The sequence below is a fragment of the Suncus etruscus genome, chromosome 6 (genome assembly GCF_024139225.1).
Source record: "Suncus etruscus isolate mSunEtr1 chromosome 6, mSunEtr1.pri.cur, whole genome shotgun sequence".
Classification (NCBI taxonomy): domain Eukaryota; kingdom Metazoa; phylum Chordata; class Mammalia; order Eulipotyphla; family Soricidae; genus Suncus; species Suncus etruscus.
The window spans coordinates 130,710,068-130,726,743 of NC_064853.1; the positions used below are offsets into that span (position 1 = coordinate 130,710,068).

Genomic DNA, 16,676 nt, shown 5'->3' on the forward strand with positions numbered 1-16,676 from the left:
ATATGCATGCAAACACACAGCTACAGAGGCAGAGGCAAGGGCCAGAGGGTATCAATCTTTGCTGGGCAAAGCACTTTCATGTAGCCTTGATTTCCTTTTCTGTAAATGCTCCCAATTCCCATCTTCAAAGCTGTCTGGATCCCAAGAGTGATGGGACCTGTGAATGGGCCTCATTTGCAACACTCTAGCATTTGGGGGGAGCTGCACTGGCCCAGATTCAGAGCCTCTTCCCATGTCGGCTGTCAAGGCATCTCTGAAACATGACAGAGTCCTCTCCAGTTTGCAGGCCAGGCCAGGGGCAGAAAATAACCTAATCAGAGCCTCACAAGCAGCTTGCCCACTGAAAACTAATTTAATTACGGTTTTATTAGTTGATAGAACCACTTTTTAATGAAGCCTTATTACATCCCATGACTTAGATTCCAAGCAATTGTATTAAATGCTGGCAAACGATCTATTAGTCTTTGATTTTGCTTCTTCTTTGTGTTAAGTCCACCTCGCCTGCTATTCAGATGCCTCCTGCAGACCACCATCATTTCTCTTCCAGGCCAGTTTGCAGAAAACTCCCTGCTCACTGCAATTGCACTGGCGCCAAAGGTTGCAGGGGCAAGTCATTGATACAGAGAGGCACTGTTAACCAGCTCCCGTGCTGCACAATTTTGAAAATAAAAAGACCCCTCCTGGGTGACATGCAAATGGAATTTTGGACACCAGCACAGAAAATCATCGGTATAGATTCATGACTTAGTTAAGGATTAGTTTGCCAACTTAACTAGGTGGTTGATAAATAAAACAGCAAGAAATCCTGAATCGAGCTGTTAGGATAAAGTGAGCGGAGTACCTTGACCTCTAGGGGGCAGTATCAGAACACCAGCGGGATTACCTATGGACAGGTGTACCCTACCTAGAATCTGTGATTGGGGGACACTGAATTTGACAGTCTGGCATTTTGACCCCGGAAGGGTTGGACTGTATGTTTTGTTTCCAGGCAGTGTGATACCATCATGAGAAGATGGGGTTTCATGATAGGTTGATCCAGATCCAAATTCTGGTGCTAGCTCTTCCTTGTACGGATGGTCCTGGACAAGCTGTTTCAGCTCTTGGCTGTAACTTTCTCATCAAAATGGGGGTAATAATAGGTCAGCCAAGCCCATTCTGAGTGATATGCCATTAGGTAATTTTATACTGTGTGAATGTCACAAAGAATAAAGACACAGACCTGGGTGGCGGAGCTTCCTACTCACCCTGTCTTGCAGCAAGGGCCTAATGTGGCCACTGTGCATATATGGGGTCTATTGGCTACTGAAATGCCATTGAGTGACACTCTATTAATGTTGTATACTCTTGTGAAATTCGAGAAAGCTGTTTCAAGCATCCTTCAGCAGGAAGCAGATGCTCCTGTAGTTGAGACCTGGGCCTAAAGGGTGCATAAGGAAGGCCGGAGGCCACAGTAGATGAACTCAAAGGGAGAGTGAATCTTAAATGTGACTGGGCATCAGAATCGTGAGGTGAACTTGAGGAAACCCTCAGTGTGCCAGGGAAACTACCTGTTCTATGTTTGATGGTCCTGGGAGGAGGCCCTAGTTAAAGAATGTCATCTTCATCCAATTCTTGAAGGTGGGGAACAAACTTGAAGGTCTGCTGAATGGAGTTCACCCCTCTGGCAAACAAGGATGGCCACATGGGCAGAATATTCTGAGTCCACAGAGCTTGAGATAATGGTGGAACCCTGGCTTTGGCTTTTGGCTCTCTACCCCCACATTTTATTTCTTTCCTTTGACTTGTTGAGCTTTTGGAGAATGACTCCTTGTCAAAAATGCTCACTTCCTTATGATACCTTATTTATTTCTGCATGCCAGTACTAGCGCCTGCCTTGGTTGAAGGGATTTTTGTGGTTTAAATGAACCAATTTTGTGGCTGACAGTGCTGATATGATTTGTTCTTCACAGACAGTTGGGAAGAGTTAGGCTGCCAGTAACAACTACCAATTAATCTATCAGCCTGAAATTTTACATTTTTAATAAGTTTATCATATTCACTTAACGAAAGGGATTGATATTCTCTGACATGTGGGAGCCATGGTACTGGATTTCCTTGTTTTTATTTTTTAAATCAAGAAGAGGCAATTCTCTGGAAGCTAGAGAGATAATGTATGTGAAAGTGGCTCACATAATGTCCTGCCAGTAAAGAAATTATCATTTGTTTTTATGTTTATTGAACAAATGTTTATTGAGCTATTTGAAAGTGACAGCATGTTTTATATTGTGCTTTTGTTACTTCCATACTGTTGAGATCTTGTGCAGATAATTTTTTGCAGTATATGGTAGGATACTTAGTTCCAACCCTGGCCTAGCACAGCCCCATTGTGACTATTCAGAATGTCTCCTGTCACTGACAAATATCCTCTTGTTTGAGAACCACTGCTGTGCATGAATAATCTTAACTCATCCTCACAATAGCTTACTAAAATGGGGGTTATCTATTTTGATTTTCCAGGGAGAAATAGAGCTACTATGCATTTAGCCCGTGAGTTGACATCACCAGGCCTCAGCCTGAGGGGTAGAGAAGTGGGCACCCTGGCTTACATGCATCATCCCATGGAGTGTCAGGCACTCTTAGAGGCCACAACATTTTATTTCTTAAAAGAGGAAGGAAGGGATGTGGAAATGCAGCAACACGTTAAATCGGGGCAAAAGACTCGTGGACGTTTCTCAAATTAAAGTTTGGACAGACCAAGCTGTCTCACAATTATATAGCAAGACAAGATTCAGAAGAAATGTAAGTGGAAATGCTTCTTTTTTTTTTTTTTTTTTGGTTTTTCGGGCCACACCTGTTTGATGCTCAGGGGTTACTCCTGGCTAAGTGCTTAGAACTTGCCCCTGGCTTAGGGGGACCATATGGGATGTCGGGGGATCGAACCGTGGTCCTTCCTTGGCTAGCGCTTGCAAGGCAGACACCTTACCTCTAGTGCCACCTCACTGGCCCCTGGAAATACTTCTTAAGGTCTCCTATTGATCTCTAAGCACAAGGCCATAACTCGACTGACATAGCTTTAATTTCTCCTTCTTCTCAGCAGAGGAGTTCTAATTTTAGAGAGATGAAATGAGCCCCATGCCTGTCTTTCCCAAAGACGCCGATGAGAGGTAGGATTGTTCTCTGTCGAGGGAAGAGGAGGTTGGTACTGTCTCTCCAAAGAGGATACTCTGGGTGTAAATGTGTGGTGCTGTTGAGCATGTCTGCATGTTAGTTGTCGAAGTTGATCATTTCAGTGGCTTTCTTACCGTTGAGTTGACTGAGGCTTGGAGAGAGGATCTGTAAAGCTGTGGCAGCAGATGTGGCTCTGATCCCTGTGTTCCTACTCCTTCTAATACTCTCTGCTGCAACTCAAACAGCCAACAGGAGGGCTCAGGCAGAATGTCTCAGGGACAGGAGGTATTAACCCTGACTGGGATGAAGGCAAGAGAGGTGCTCTGGGAAGGTTCTGAGACTCACTGGCTAATTCCAGGTCTCCAGCTGAGATCTCCTTGATCATCATCCCTGTGGCGAGTGATCACAGTGCCCTGTTCCCTCCCATGTGCCTCCCCACAGGCTTGCTCCAGTAGCTCTAGAGATAGTGTCATCTGAAAATAATCTCCAACTGTCCATCCAGGCCAGCAGTTCAAGATCAGGACCAAAGGATGCACTTAAACAACCAGGACTCACAGACACTTTCTGGAAAAGCCTCTTTCCCCTGCAGAATCTGCTCAGCAGGCCTTCTCCTTGCTCCTGGAGCAGTATTAATTCAGTTTCTTTGTTTGTTTGTTTGTTTTTTTGGGTCACACCCGGCAACACTCAGGGGTTACTACTGGCTCTATGCTCAGAAACTGCTCCTGGCAGGCTTGAAGGACCATATGGGATGCCAGGATTTGAACCACCGTCCTTCTGCATGCAAGGCAAATGCCCTGTCTCCATGCTATCTCTCTAGCCCCCTTACTTCAGTTTCTAATTTGTGAACTTAGCCTCACCCAGAGCCAATTTGGACCTTGCAACCAAAATGTGGTATAATTGGCTATTGCTTTGCCTGACAATTGCATTCCCTGAATTCGAACAGCCCCCCTCAGTGGGGTGAGGCATAGAAGGATGCCCAGAGGAATTATTCCCCCAGAACTCATCTGAGGAGAACTTTAAAGTCTAGTTTTCTGAGGGGTGGGGCGAGGTGGGGAAATCTTCCTGTTGTTTTGTTCCCATGTTAAGCTGGGGTAAGCCTAGGAACCAGCCTCTGAGTGGAATGGTGCTGCTGTGGTCTGTGGTGGGTAGGAGATCAAATCCGTTTACACACCATGGGTGCCTGCTTTTTGTTCTTAGATCCTGGGTAAATATACACATTCCAAGCCCTGTCCTGGTTCCATGAGATAGGGAGTGGGGGCTCCACATTCCAAGAGGTCAGTTTACTAGCCTTGAACTCTGTGAAGTGGACACCAAAGTCACTGGAGAGGGGGAAGTTGACTTGTGGAAGGAAGTCTGAGAGATTGGAGCCCATGTAGAGGAGCTTACTAGAGCCTAATTGGACTATGTGGAAAGGCTCTTAGTGGGAGCTCAAATAGCTGTTCCCCGGAGGCAATTCCACATCCCTGTCTGGGCTTCTTTGGCATTTACCTGGTTCAAATGCAGTTCTGTAGGGCAGGTTCAGGAGAATTAGGGAACAACAGTTTGTCAGCTAAAGATGCTAAACAACTGATGCCTTTCAAGAAGAAAGATTATCTTAAATAAACAAAAAAGATGCTTAACCTCCTTCACAAAACCTTCACCTCTCAAATTGGCCAAAGATCAAAATGTTTATTGCCACATTTGGCGAAAGTGCAGGCACTCTCACTGTCCATTATAAAAATGCAAGTGAGTAAATTTCTTGTAAAGTTGTGGAATTGGGAATTTTTCTAAAAGTCAAGCAACATACTGCTTTTAGGGATTTATCTTAGAGGCAATTTTGAAGATGAAGTATGTACAACAACATTCACTCCAGCATCGTTTGTGCTAACAAAAGATTTAGAATAACATAAATGTACTTTCATAGAAGTCTACTTGTAAATAGAAATAGCACAATAAAAAACTAACAGCTATTAAAAGAATGAGGCACCTCTATTTATATAGAAGTGGAAAGATTACCAAGATGTATTAGCCAGTGAAAGAAAGGAAAGTTCAGGTAATGTTTATAACACATTGCTTCCATTTATAAAAAAATGCATACATATAATTGTTTAGGCGTAGAGTATCTCTGAAAGGAGATAGATGCAAGATACTGGTACTAAGAGCTTCCTCCAGGGAAGGAAACTGGACAGGGGTGCTCAAAGTGACACAGATGTCCCCTTTATACCTTGAAAAGGTGATACTAACGCATGCATGTCTCAACTGCCTGCAGAAATGAACGGTCAAAACAGACTTTTTTTGGGTGGGGGACACCTGGTGACTCTCAGGGGTTACTCCTGGCTATGCACTCAGAAATCGCTCCTGGCTTGGCGGACCATATGGAACACTGGGGATCAAACTGTCAGGGTCAGTCTTGGGTCAGTCGCATGCGAGGCAAATGCCCTATTGCTGTGCCATCGCTCTTGTCTCCCATTTTCTGGGTTTTGTTGACATCTGGTCAGTCCTGGCTTGGTGCTCAGAGGTTGCTCCCAGCAGTAAGGACAAAAGCATCTGTAAACCGTGTGTTCCAGCCCCTGAGTTATCAACCTAGTCCATGAAAAAAAGGAATGAACTAGAAGATTCAGGTTTATAGAAATGACAAGAAGTCATAGACTTTTTTTTTTTTAAAGTCATAGTCCTGATGGATAAAAAGTGTGGGGTCATCTATTTTGTTTTTATATACACAAACATATATAGTCATGGGTGTACAAACACACATATGGAAAAAATCTAGAAAGTTCTTCAGGGAAATATTTAACATGATTACATAGAGTGTAGGATTATAAGGACCTTCCCTTTCTTTTCTTTTCAGTATCTTGCTGTTGGTCTAACTTAGATGTGGTTTTCAAGGAGAAAAAAAGTCTCTTCTCTTCTCTTTCTTTTTCTTTTTCTTTTTTTTTTTTTTGGTTTTTGGGCCACACCCAGCAGTGCTCAGGGGTTACTCCTGGCTGTCTGCTCAGAAATAGCTCCTGGCAGGCACGGGGGACCATATGGGACACCGGGATTCGAACCAACCACCTTTGGTCCTGGATCGGCTGCTTGCAAGGCAAACACCGCTGTGCTATCTCTCCAGGCCCAAAAGTCTCTTATCTTGACAAAAGATACAAATAGTGCTAGAGAGATAGCACAGGGCTTATGGTGCTTGCTTTGCATGCATCCTATCCAGGTTTGATCCCAAATGTCACCTGGTCCCCACAGAACCAGTGGGAGCAACCCTTAGTCACAGAGTCAGGAATAGCCCCTGTGCATGCGGAACATGCCTCCCAAAGCCTTCAACTCTTTCAAATACAAACCAAACATCAACAAATAACCTGAATACATGTTTTCCACTGAAGGGCAGCTGCCATGCTGATGGAGGGGAAAGGTCAAAGTAATAAAATATTCTAAAATGGGAAACCATATAGGTAGGATATACCCACATAAAATTATATTATGCCAAGTAAAATTAGATTAAACATGACAAAGACAGAAATATTTTCTTTTTTGGACCATTAGCAACTTTCTTCTAAAATCATTAAAAGTAATGATAATTCTGTGGATTATCATCCATATGGAATTCTATGAATTTCATCAGAATTCTATGGATAATTAATATTCTATTAGACTTTTTGATAATAAATGGAATATCTACTCATTATAGTATATGAAGTAATACAAAGGTGTACAAAGTTGCAAAAATTTTCCTCATTCTATTCTTGCCTTCTAAGAAGATCAAGTACATAATTAAAAAATAAGTTAATGTGGAATTTTACATTTTAAAACTTAAATATCATGAATAACTCTTCTAAGTGATAGATTAGTAAATAGATATAACCTATTGGCTTTTTTTTTTGGGGGGGTCACACCTGGCAGTGCTCAGGGGTTATTCCTGGCTCTATACTCAGAAATTGCTTTTGGGTTGGGGGACCATATGGGATGCCGGGATTCAGACTACCATCCTTCTGCATACAAGGCAAATGCCCTACCTCCATTCTATCTCTCTGGCCAAATAGATATAAACTAATGATTTCAATAACACTTTCCATCTTACTATATTTTAAAATTTTATAATAGAGTAGCATCAAGCTAAACCTAAATTGTATTTCTTGTCCAGGAGATTCAATTTTTGAAGATTTAACTTGAAAACTGTGTTCAGAGACATATACATCAGAATATTCACTGCAAAATGATAGCAGTACTAAGAGATTAATGATAAACTGACAACAGGGAAACTGGTAGGTGGAACAGGATAGCCAACCAATGAAGTGTCATTCACCCATGTAAGGAAAAGTGACAACTCTGGAAATCTAGACTGGGAACTGTGTCCAAGAGACGCTGGAGAGTGTCGCTCACTGTCACCATAGTATCTATAGAATGTCACCACTATAAAAACAAAACAGGATGGAAACACATTCCACACACGTCCCATCTCAAATATGTATACAAAGCACAGGTGCACAAGCATGCTTTTGAACGGAGTGTTTCTGGAAGAACACACAAATAAGATGGTAATAGTGTTTGCTTCTGCATGTGGGAGCAGTGTGGGCCTGAGGAAACCTTCTATTCCATAACTCCTCTACACCTCTTGCTTCTTTGCCATTGAGAAATGTCTACAGGGCTTGTAAGGGAAGATGAAGGTGTACTTAAGGGACACAAAGTGCCATAAGTGACACAAGGTGAAAATGGAAGGGTTGGCATGGGTGGAAATGCTGGAATAAATGAGTGATCACAACAGAGTGCCACAGGAAAGAAAAAAATTGGAAAGAGACTCACTGCATCAAAATTATTTTATGTTTTTGTTTTGGGCCATACTGGGCATTCTTGGGGCTACTCTTAACTCTGCTCAGGGATCATTCCTGATGATGCCCAGGGGGCCATTCAGTACTGGGGATTGAGCCTAGACTTTCTGCACTCGGATCATGTGTTCAACCCTGTGTACCAGCTCTCTGGGCCCAATGAAATAAAAGTTTGTATTTTAGGTCTATTTGTTTGTTTGATTTTGGGTCACACCTGGCAGTGCTCAGGGGTTCTGAGCCCAGAAATCACTCCTGCCAGGCTCGGGGGACCATATGTGAAGTCAGGGATCAAACCTGGTTAGTCTGCATGCAAGACAAACATCCTGCCCCTGGCAGCTCTATAGTTTAGTTTTTTGTTTGTTTGTTTGTTTTTTTTTTTTTGGGGGGTAACTCCCAGCTGCGCTCAGGGGTTACTCCTGGCTCTACACTTAGAAATCGCTCCTGGCAGGCTTGGGGGACCAGATGGGATGCTGGGATTTGAACCACCACCTTCTACATGCAAGGCAAATGCTGTACCTCCATGCTATCTCTCTGGCCCCTCTATAGTTTAGTTTTTTTTTTTTTTGGTTTTTGGGTCACACCCGGCAGCGCTCAAGGGTTACTTCTGGCTCTATGCTCAGAAATCGCCCCTGGCAGTACAGGGGACCATGTGGGATGCTGAGATTCGAACCACTGTCCTTCTGCATAAAAGGCAAACACCTAACCTCCATGCTATCTCTCCGGCCCCTATAGTTTTTTAAGTAAAGAGGTGATTTGATTAAAATTGCTCTAATGATTTTATGGAATAATTACAGAGCATGATACCATTCAAGTTCTGTCTGACACAAGATTCTTTATTTGAAAGAAAATATAGCAAACCCCAAATCCTGAAACTCACTTTAGAGTCATTAGGCAGACTCTTATTCTGATGCCTGGGGACAATGGGACAGAAAAATTAACTTATTTTGGGGGGAGACACATACCCAGTGATGCTCAGGACTCACTCTTGGCTCTACACTCAGGAACCACTCCTGGCAGTGACTGGGGGACCCTGTGGGATTCCGGGGATTGAATCCAGGTCAACCACATGCAAGGCAAACATCCTATCCATTGCACTCTTTTTTCTGCCCCAGGAAAATTAACTTTTAAAAACTAACCCTTGGCTGAAAGCGAACATTACTTTCAATTGGAATGTAGGCACCATAGAGTTAGCAGGATTTCCCATCAACACATAACAGATTTATAATATCACATTGCATTTATCTCAGATATCTTGAAATATTTCACTTGTCACTTTCAAAATTAGAGTAGTTATTTATTTGAATGCTGCTAGATCTTATTTATTTAATATGTTAATAAAGGCCCTTTTTCTGCTGTACAATAAATTTGTTTCTTTTTTTTTCAACATAGAATAACTACTTCAGGGTAATTGGTTTTCTTTGAAATCTTCTGTCTCTCATTTTATGTGTCTATTGTGAGAAGGAACTTGGTCAGATTGATGCATGGAAGCAGCCAGGAGTACCTGGGAGCAGGGAGAAAGAGGCCCTTTGTCTTGAGACCAGGGGTGATCTATGATTTGTGTTTACCAATCCAAGGTGTAATTTTTTTGGTCCCAGCTGGTGGAGGCGTCTCCTCTCCTCCGAGCTGCTTGCTGGATGCCTGCCCAGTCCTGGCTGCTAGCGTGAGCCCTGGGCTCATGCTGGCGAGGAACGGTGAGCCGGCTTGTCCTTGGTTCCATTTTAACCTCCTTTTGGGCCATGGCCAGGGTGCTGAGCTCAGCCACTAAGTCATGCATGTTAGCCTGGCAGAAACTCTTTTAAAGAAGAATTTCAAAAAGTGTCCAAAGCAAAACCTTCAAATGTATCTGAATGGGAGAGAGAGAGAAGGTGAGGGTGGAGTGGGTGAAGATAAGGAGACAAGAGAAAGCATGGACAGATTCTCCTGGAAAAAGCGGAAAGGGCCTCAGAGAGAAACGGGCAACTTCCATGTGCTGGAACATTGCGTTTCTGAACATGGTGGCCCCGACTGTTGGTTGGTGAAAGCTTTCCTTTCTATTACTGATTCACGTTCTCAATCAGTCTTTTTTCTTTCTTCTTCATCTTTTATGTTTTGTTTGTTTTTTTGGGCCACACCCTGCGACGCTCAGGGGTTACTCCTGGCTATGCATTCAGAAATCGCCCCTGGCTTGGGGACCATTTGGGACGCTGGGGGATTGAACCACTGTCTGTCCTAGGTTAGCGTGAGCAAGGTTAAGTGCCCTACTGCTTATGCCATCGTTCCGGCCCCTCACTCAATCAGTCTTGACTCAGATCCCAGCTGGGCAACATGCTTCTGCAGAAGCATGATGTTCAAATGAAGGTTTACAAATGCTTTTCAGACAAGCATTCACAGAAATCCCTCCTTCTATCCAAAACATTCATATGGATTTGTGTGTGTTCCTTTCTTAAACTGTCATTCATTGCCTTCTTTCTGTTTGGTTTGTTTTGGAGCCACACCTGGTAGTGCTCAGGGTTACTTTTGGCACTAAGGTCAGGGATGACTCTGGGTGGTGCTCTGAAGACCATAGGCAGCATCAGAGATCAAGCTGAGCTTGGCTTTATATAAGGCACCACACTGTACTATCACACTGGCCCCTGCATTCTGATTCTTAACTTTTCTTTGATGTGTTGAGGTTGTGGGTACCTGAAACTCCCTGCTCCCCTCTGTATGGAGACTTGCCGAATGTTTCACTGACAACACTCGCTCTAGGGCTTAAAAGTGGGGGACACTTATTCAAAGAGGAGACACTATCATTCATTAGTCATCCATGGGGATGTTTCAGTCGATGACAGCCTGCCTCCACAACTGAGGTCTTTCTCTACAGCCTAGGTGTGCAGTGGGATCTACCACCAAGGTCAGTGAAACTCCATAGGTACCACCTATTGTGGGCTCACTGATAGTGGGATCTACCAGCAAGGTCAGTGTCACCCCACAGATTCCTATCCACAGTCAAGGTACACCTGGGACCTATCATCAAGGTTGGAGCAATTAGTTCCTTGTATATTCCCTCAGTGACACACTTGTCTAATGATGCATTTCTCAGGATACCTCCCTGCATTTCAGCACCACATGGTTGCAATAACACTCAAGCTGTAGTGACAGCTATAAATGAGGTCTGCTCAGCGGCCCCCCTGTAAGACTGTGCTGCTCCTTATCACAAACTCACAGTGTCTTAGAACTTCAGCAAAGCACCACCCCTCTAATTTTGGGAAGGGACTCCTGAAGTAAATCAGAATGCTGTTGACCTTCTATTTCATTGTGATCTCTCTCTCTCTCTCTCTCTCTCTCTCTCTCTCTCTCTCTCTCTCTCTCTCTCTCTCTCCTCTCTCTCTCTCTCCTCTCTCTGTTGTTTATCAGGAATTACAGTTGGAAGTGGGAATGACATTCCTTCTCAAATCATTGAACCCTTCTAAAGATCAGACTATAGCACTGTCATAATCACTGTGGTTGTGATATAAGGTCACTCACTTCATCTCTGACTCAGAAGAGGCTGGTAAAATGAGGAGCATTGGAGGTAGGTTGGCTCTGGACAGGTATCCTCCATTGATGGGGGGGGGATGACAACTTTGCAGTATAGAAAGAAGACTCTGGGCAGGAGTGATAGCACAGCAGCAGGGTGTTTACCTTGCATGCTGCAGACCTGGGACTGACCGGGTTTGATTCCTGGCATCCCATATGGTCTCCTGAGCCTGCCAGGAGAGATTTTTGAATGTAGAGCCAGGAGTAACCCCTGAGCACCAACAGGTGTGGCCCAAAACCCAAAAATAGGACAGAAAAGAAAAGAAACAAAAGAAAAAAGACTCCTAGTTGTCAAGTCTGATGTCCTAGTTTGGTTTTGGACCACGCCCAGCAGTGCCTAGGGGTTACTCCTGAGACTCACTCAGGTGGTGCTCAGGAAACCATATGGGATGTCAGGAATCAAACCTGAGTTAGCTGGGCAACTGCTGTATTGCTGATCTGGTCCTTGAGCTTCAATATTTTTATCTGTAGAGAGGAAGCAACTTCTCTCCCTCTCAGTGTCTCTAGAAGGTCCAGTGAACATCTGGCTCATAATGTGTCCCAAATAATACAATCTCATGAAGTTACAAGCCTGGTGCTAGCAGGGCTTAGTCTTCAACAGAGAGATCATAAATGATAGACCCATTTTCCATCAACAGAAGCCCTCTCTTTCAGGAAGGATTTCTGGTGTGTAAAATATTCCCCTGATCAAACCCGTAGCTTTCCTTGTGAATTCCTCTAAATCCCTGTGTTTGAAACTTCGAGGCTGGAGGATAAATGTGTGGATTTGTAGGTGTCTCTATCTCAGTTATCCCCAAGACCCCACCCTCAATGCCCTCCCCCCCACTGCTCTCTAGTGGGAGGGTGGTAACTGGCTGACCCCAGTGTGATTGAGAAGGCTGGAAAAACAGTCCTGAGAGAGGGAGTACTCCTTGGTTCCAGTATTACAGAGAGCACAACTGTTTCTTTGAAATTGACCTTCATTTATTTGGAGGGGAAAGCAGTTAGCTCAATAATGGCTTCCTAGTGCCTTTCAGCATATAAAAAGACGGAAGAAAGATTTGGAGCAAGGCAAGGCTCCAGGGTTTTCTAAACAACTCATTGAGTGCAGCTACCCTTGCGTACATTGCCCAGCACTTTCTGTACCCCAAGTCCCCAATTCCTTGACCCCCCCCTGCAAAACAATGCACATCCTGCAGAAGCAAGCCTCTTCTTGAAATCCTGATCAGGCCTTACAAGCTGGTGGGAGCTGGCCTCCATTCGAATGTGCCTGGCCCAGAGATGAGAAATGTGGCTCTTCCATAATCGAATGACTTCCTGTCCCTCCATGGCCTGGTTCCAGGGGTCAAATAAGGGGTCATTGTCAGAGTCTATCCCCTGTCCAGAATGAGGGAGAGCTGCTCCTGGACCCCAAGGACTCTGAGGCCAAAGGGAAAGCAGGGCTGGGAGGGGGAGAAGGGAAGATATCTATCTAGGTAGGGAGGTCAGGAGGCAAGCAGCCCTGCTCCACACCAAAATAAAGAAGCCCCTGATCAGGACACTGGAGGGGGTCCGGTTCTCCTCTCACACAGAGGAGACAAATATAGCTCCTGCCATCTAGAAGTCAGCCCTTGGAATATACTCCCACCTGCATGTCTCCAACCACATCCCCCAAGATCTATATTCCTTTCTTCTGGCCAAAGGACACCTGTGGAAAATCTATAATTTGGGAGCTTCCTCAGATGGTGAGGGAATGACGACTCTGCAGCAGGTTTCTTGCATCAGGGCACTCTTTGGAGCAGGAAGCAGAAGGCCACATGTCTGTTTTGCTTGTAAGCTCTTCCTCAATTGTAATAGACACATTCACCCAACACCTTTTCTGCTAGAAAGTCTCTAGTCTCTTTTGGGGTCTCTACCAAAGCCCTCATCTCACAGAGGGCAGGTTTCCAGGGAAGAAGTCCATGGGTAGGGATGTCAGTGACATCCCTAGGGACAGCATGGTGAGTCACATACTTATTGAGGTCCACGAGTTGATTCTAATCCTATGTAAAGTTGGGTAGTCTTTGCCCTAGCCCAACCCTCTGGAAGTGAGCGAGGCAAAGCACTAAGTCTCGATCATAGAGCAGACAGTGTTAAAGTCTAATGGGCCAGTTTTCCCACTGGAGCAGAGTTCTGGCTGTCCTTACCATGGAGGGCTGTTGCCCTATGACAGAGAGTGAGTATCTGCCCCTGCAGCCTGAGGAGCCTTTTCTTGCCTGATGGTGAGGCTAGAGTCTAGAGAAATAAGGAAGCAATGAGAAAGATCTCAAGGCAAGGAGCTGGGGCTTACAAGGGCGAAGGGAAAAATAAAGTCTATTTAGAGAAGAGGGGTTTGGGTTGGGCCAATAAAACCAAGAGTTAACTTTCCTTGAGCACTACCTCTGGACCAGATACAGTACTGATATCCTTCCATGCACAAGAGCAATCCCAAGGAATAGAGAATACTGAACCCAATTTTGCAGAGAGAAAAAAGAGGATCCTAGAAGAGGGGTCATTTTGCCAAGGTCACAGAGACCCTCAGTGACCAAAGCCCTTTCATATGAGTCATCACCTTTGTACTTGTTAATGCAGTGCCAATTGTCATCCACCACAAAGCAGAACCTGCAAATGGGTTAACCCAGCTGCAGGAAAAGAAACTCCAATGCAGCAGGCTGTTGGCCCCTTTGGAGCAGAACTTCAAACCTGCCCATGGCACATGCGGCAGATATTTCTAAAAGATGTGAACATGAGTGAGCATGTGGTACTACCAGAAAGACAGATGAGGACACTCTGTCTTCTGTCCCCTACACTAGCTCCTGAGATCAGCTTCCATTCTCACCAGCTACCTCCCTTTATGACACTGTGTGTCACTTCGGGTCTAACAGAGCCCTTGGGGGCAGCTGCAGGCAGATGTGGCCCACATCTAGGAGTAGTGGCTCCCATTTCTGAGATCCTGGTGCACAGTGGTGCCAGGATCACCTCCTTCCATTCATTTTCTAGAGGGTCCTCAGGGAGATGAGCATACATCGGAGTGGATCAGTGCTTCAAGAAGGAATGAGGAGTTTCCCAGCCATGTGGACCATTGCCTCACACCAGCGGCATGTCATCTTCTGACCTGACCCCATGCTTCCTTGGGATGAACCTAGGAGTCCTTTGAACAACTCAGAAACGCCACTAGACAAAAGAAGATGAACACATTTAGACAGGAGAGGAAGGACTCAATTCTTTGCTAGCCGGGTTTGTATCTCAAAGCTGCAGGTGAGAAGCAGCTATAAATTAATTCTGGTTATTCTCTAAATCATGAGTCAGGAGCATTTATTGGGGGGGGGGGGGGCTCTTCCAAATTGCAAACTGAGAGAACTTCAGGACCTGTCAGAGCAGTGTGACTGAAAAAAGCCCCGTCTGGATAGAGGATGAAGGGAGCGTGTGGAGGTGAAGGCCATTAGGGAAGGGAGGCGGGGAGCATGCAGCCCTTGCACGGGCCCTGGAGCAGCGCGCCTCTGCAGGAGCCCTGGAAATGCTGAATGAAAACTGCTTCTCTGCGTACGAGCTGCCTCCCTGCTGCCCAAATACCGCGTCTGCGGTGACTACAAACTATTTCGAATGCTGCATTAGTGACGCTGTCTCCGCCGCCGCCCTCACCTCGTTACTACCGAAAGAACGCTGGTGTGCTTTGCGGGGTTGCTGTCCTTTTTTAATTATTAAGTCCAGGCTGTCCAAGTGAGTCATGCCACATACCAGCTTTCTCCTCCCTGAGCTGCTATTCCAAGTGACTCGTGTCTAGGGATTGCTTGCTCCACTATCACTTGAACTGATTCTCAGGCTGCTTCCCGTCACACACACACACACACACACACACACACACACACACACACACACACACACACACACACACACCATAACCCCCCCGCCCCCAAATCCCTATCCTCCATCCACCTACCCAATAACTCCACAGTAAACTCGCCTGGAGGACACCGGGCTTGCTTTCCTCCACCAGTCCCCAACTTACTTACCGAGTGGCAGCGCGATGAAGAAGGGCAGCCAACACAAGATGAACATGCCCACCACGATGCCTAGGGTCTTGGCCGCTTTCTTCTCTCTGGAGAACTTAAAAAGTTTGACAGCTATGGAACTCCGGGGGTGGTGGCCCTTGGCCTTGGTGCTGCTCAGCGCGTCCTCGTGAAAGTTCTTGGAGTGGATCCTCAGGGTCAGCTCCTTGGAGTTGGACATCTCCTTCATGACCCCGGCCTCCAGGTTCTTTGTGGTCCTCTTGGCCACGATGTAGACTCGGCAGTACATGACCAGGATGACGGCCAGCGGGATGTAGAAGGAGCCCAGGGAGGAGAAGAGGGCGTAGAACGGCTCTTCCGTGACCTTACACTCCTTGTCGTCTTTCGGGGCCGGCTCCTTCCAGCCCAGGAGGGGCCCGATGGAGATGACGGTGGACAGGACCCACACGCCGAGCAGCGCCAGGATGGCCTTCCGACGGGTGACCAGCGTGGGGTACTGCAGCGAGTAGCGCACCCCGATGTAGCGGTCGATGGAGATGGCGCACAGGCTCAGGATGGACGCGGTGCAGCAGAGCACGTCCACGGCGGCCCAGATGTCGCAGAAGACGCGCCCCAGCACCCAGTAGCCCAGCACCTCGAGCGTGGCGGAGAAGGGCAGCACGGTGCAGCTCAGGAGCAGGTCGGCGATGGCCAGGTTGACGATGAAGTAGTTGGTGGGCGTCCGCAGGTGGCGGTTGCAGGCCACGGACAGGATGACCAGGATGTTGCCCACGATGGCGAAGAGGATGAAGGCGCCCAGGGCCAGGCCCACGGAGATGGCCCTGGTGACGTCCAGCGGGGGCCGCGTGGCGTTGCTCGAGGTCCGGTTGGGGCCGGTGAGGTTGGCCTCGCCCCAGTCTCCCCAGTCTCCCCAGTGGGCAGGTGCTGAGGAGTTGTGGCCGGGGTCCGGGTCGGGATTCATCTTAGAGTCCGCCCTCCATAGCCGGGGTGGGGGCGTGGGACGGGGCTGGCGGGGCGGCACCCCAGCGCCTCAGCGGCGCCCAAACTTTGCAGCCCCGGGGCTCGGCTGGCCAGGGGCGCCCTTGGGGCCCGAAGTCATCTCCGCGGGCCGCGCCGCGCGTCTCCTGCCGGCACCGGCCGCGCCGCTATTTCTCTCTCTCGCTGTCTCGCTGTCTCTCGCTGCTCCTCGCTCTCTCGCCTGTCAGAGGGAGGAGAG

At 46.6% G+C, this 16,676-nt stretch overlaps 1 protein-coding gene across 1 annotated transcript in view; it reads right to left on the minus strand.

Moving 5' to 3' along the window:
* The window catches only part of ADRA1B (adrenoceptor alpha 1B), a 48,835-nt gene extending 32,381 nt beyond the window's left edge, over positions 1-16,454 (minus strand). The window contains exon 1 of the mRNA XM_049775654.1: positions 15,464-16,454. Within this exon, the coding sequence (XP_049631611.1) occupies positions 15,464-16,421 (958 nt within the window). The 5' untranslated portion in view covers positions 16,422-16,454. The remainder of the gene's footprint in view (positions 1-15,463) is intronic.
* Positions 16,455-16,676: the final 222 nt, after the last annotated feature.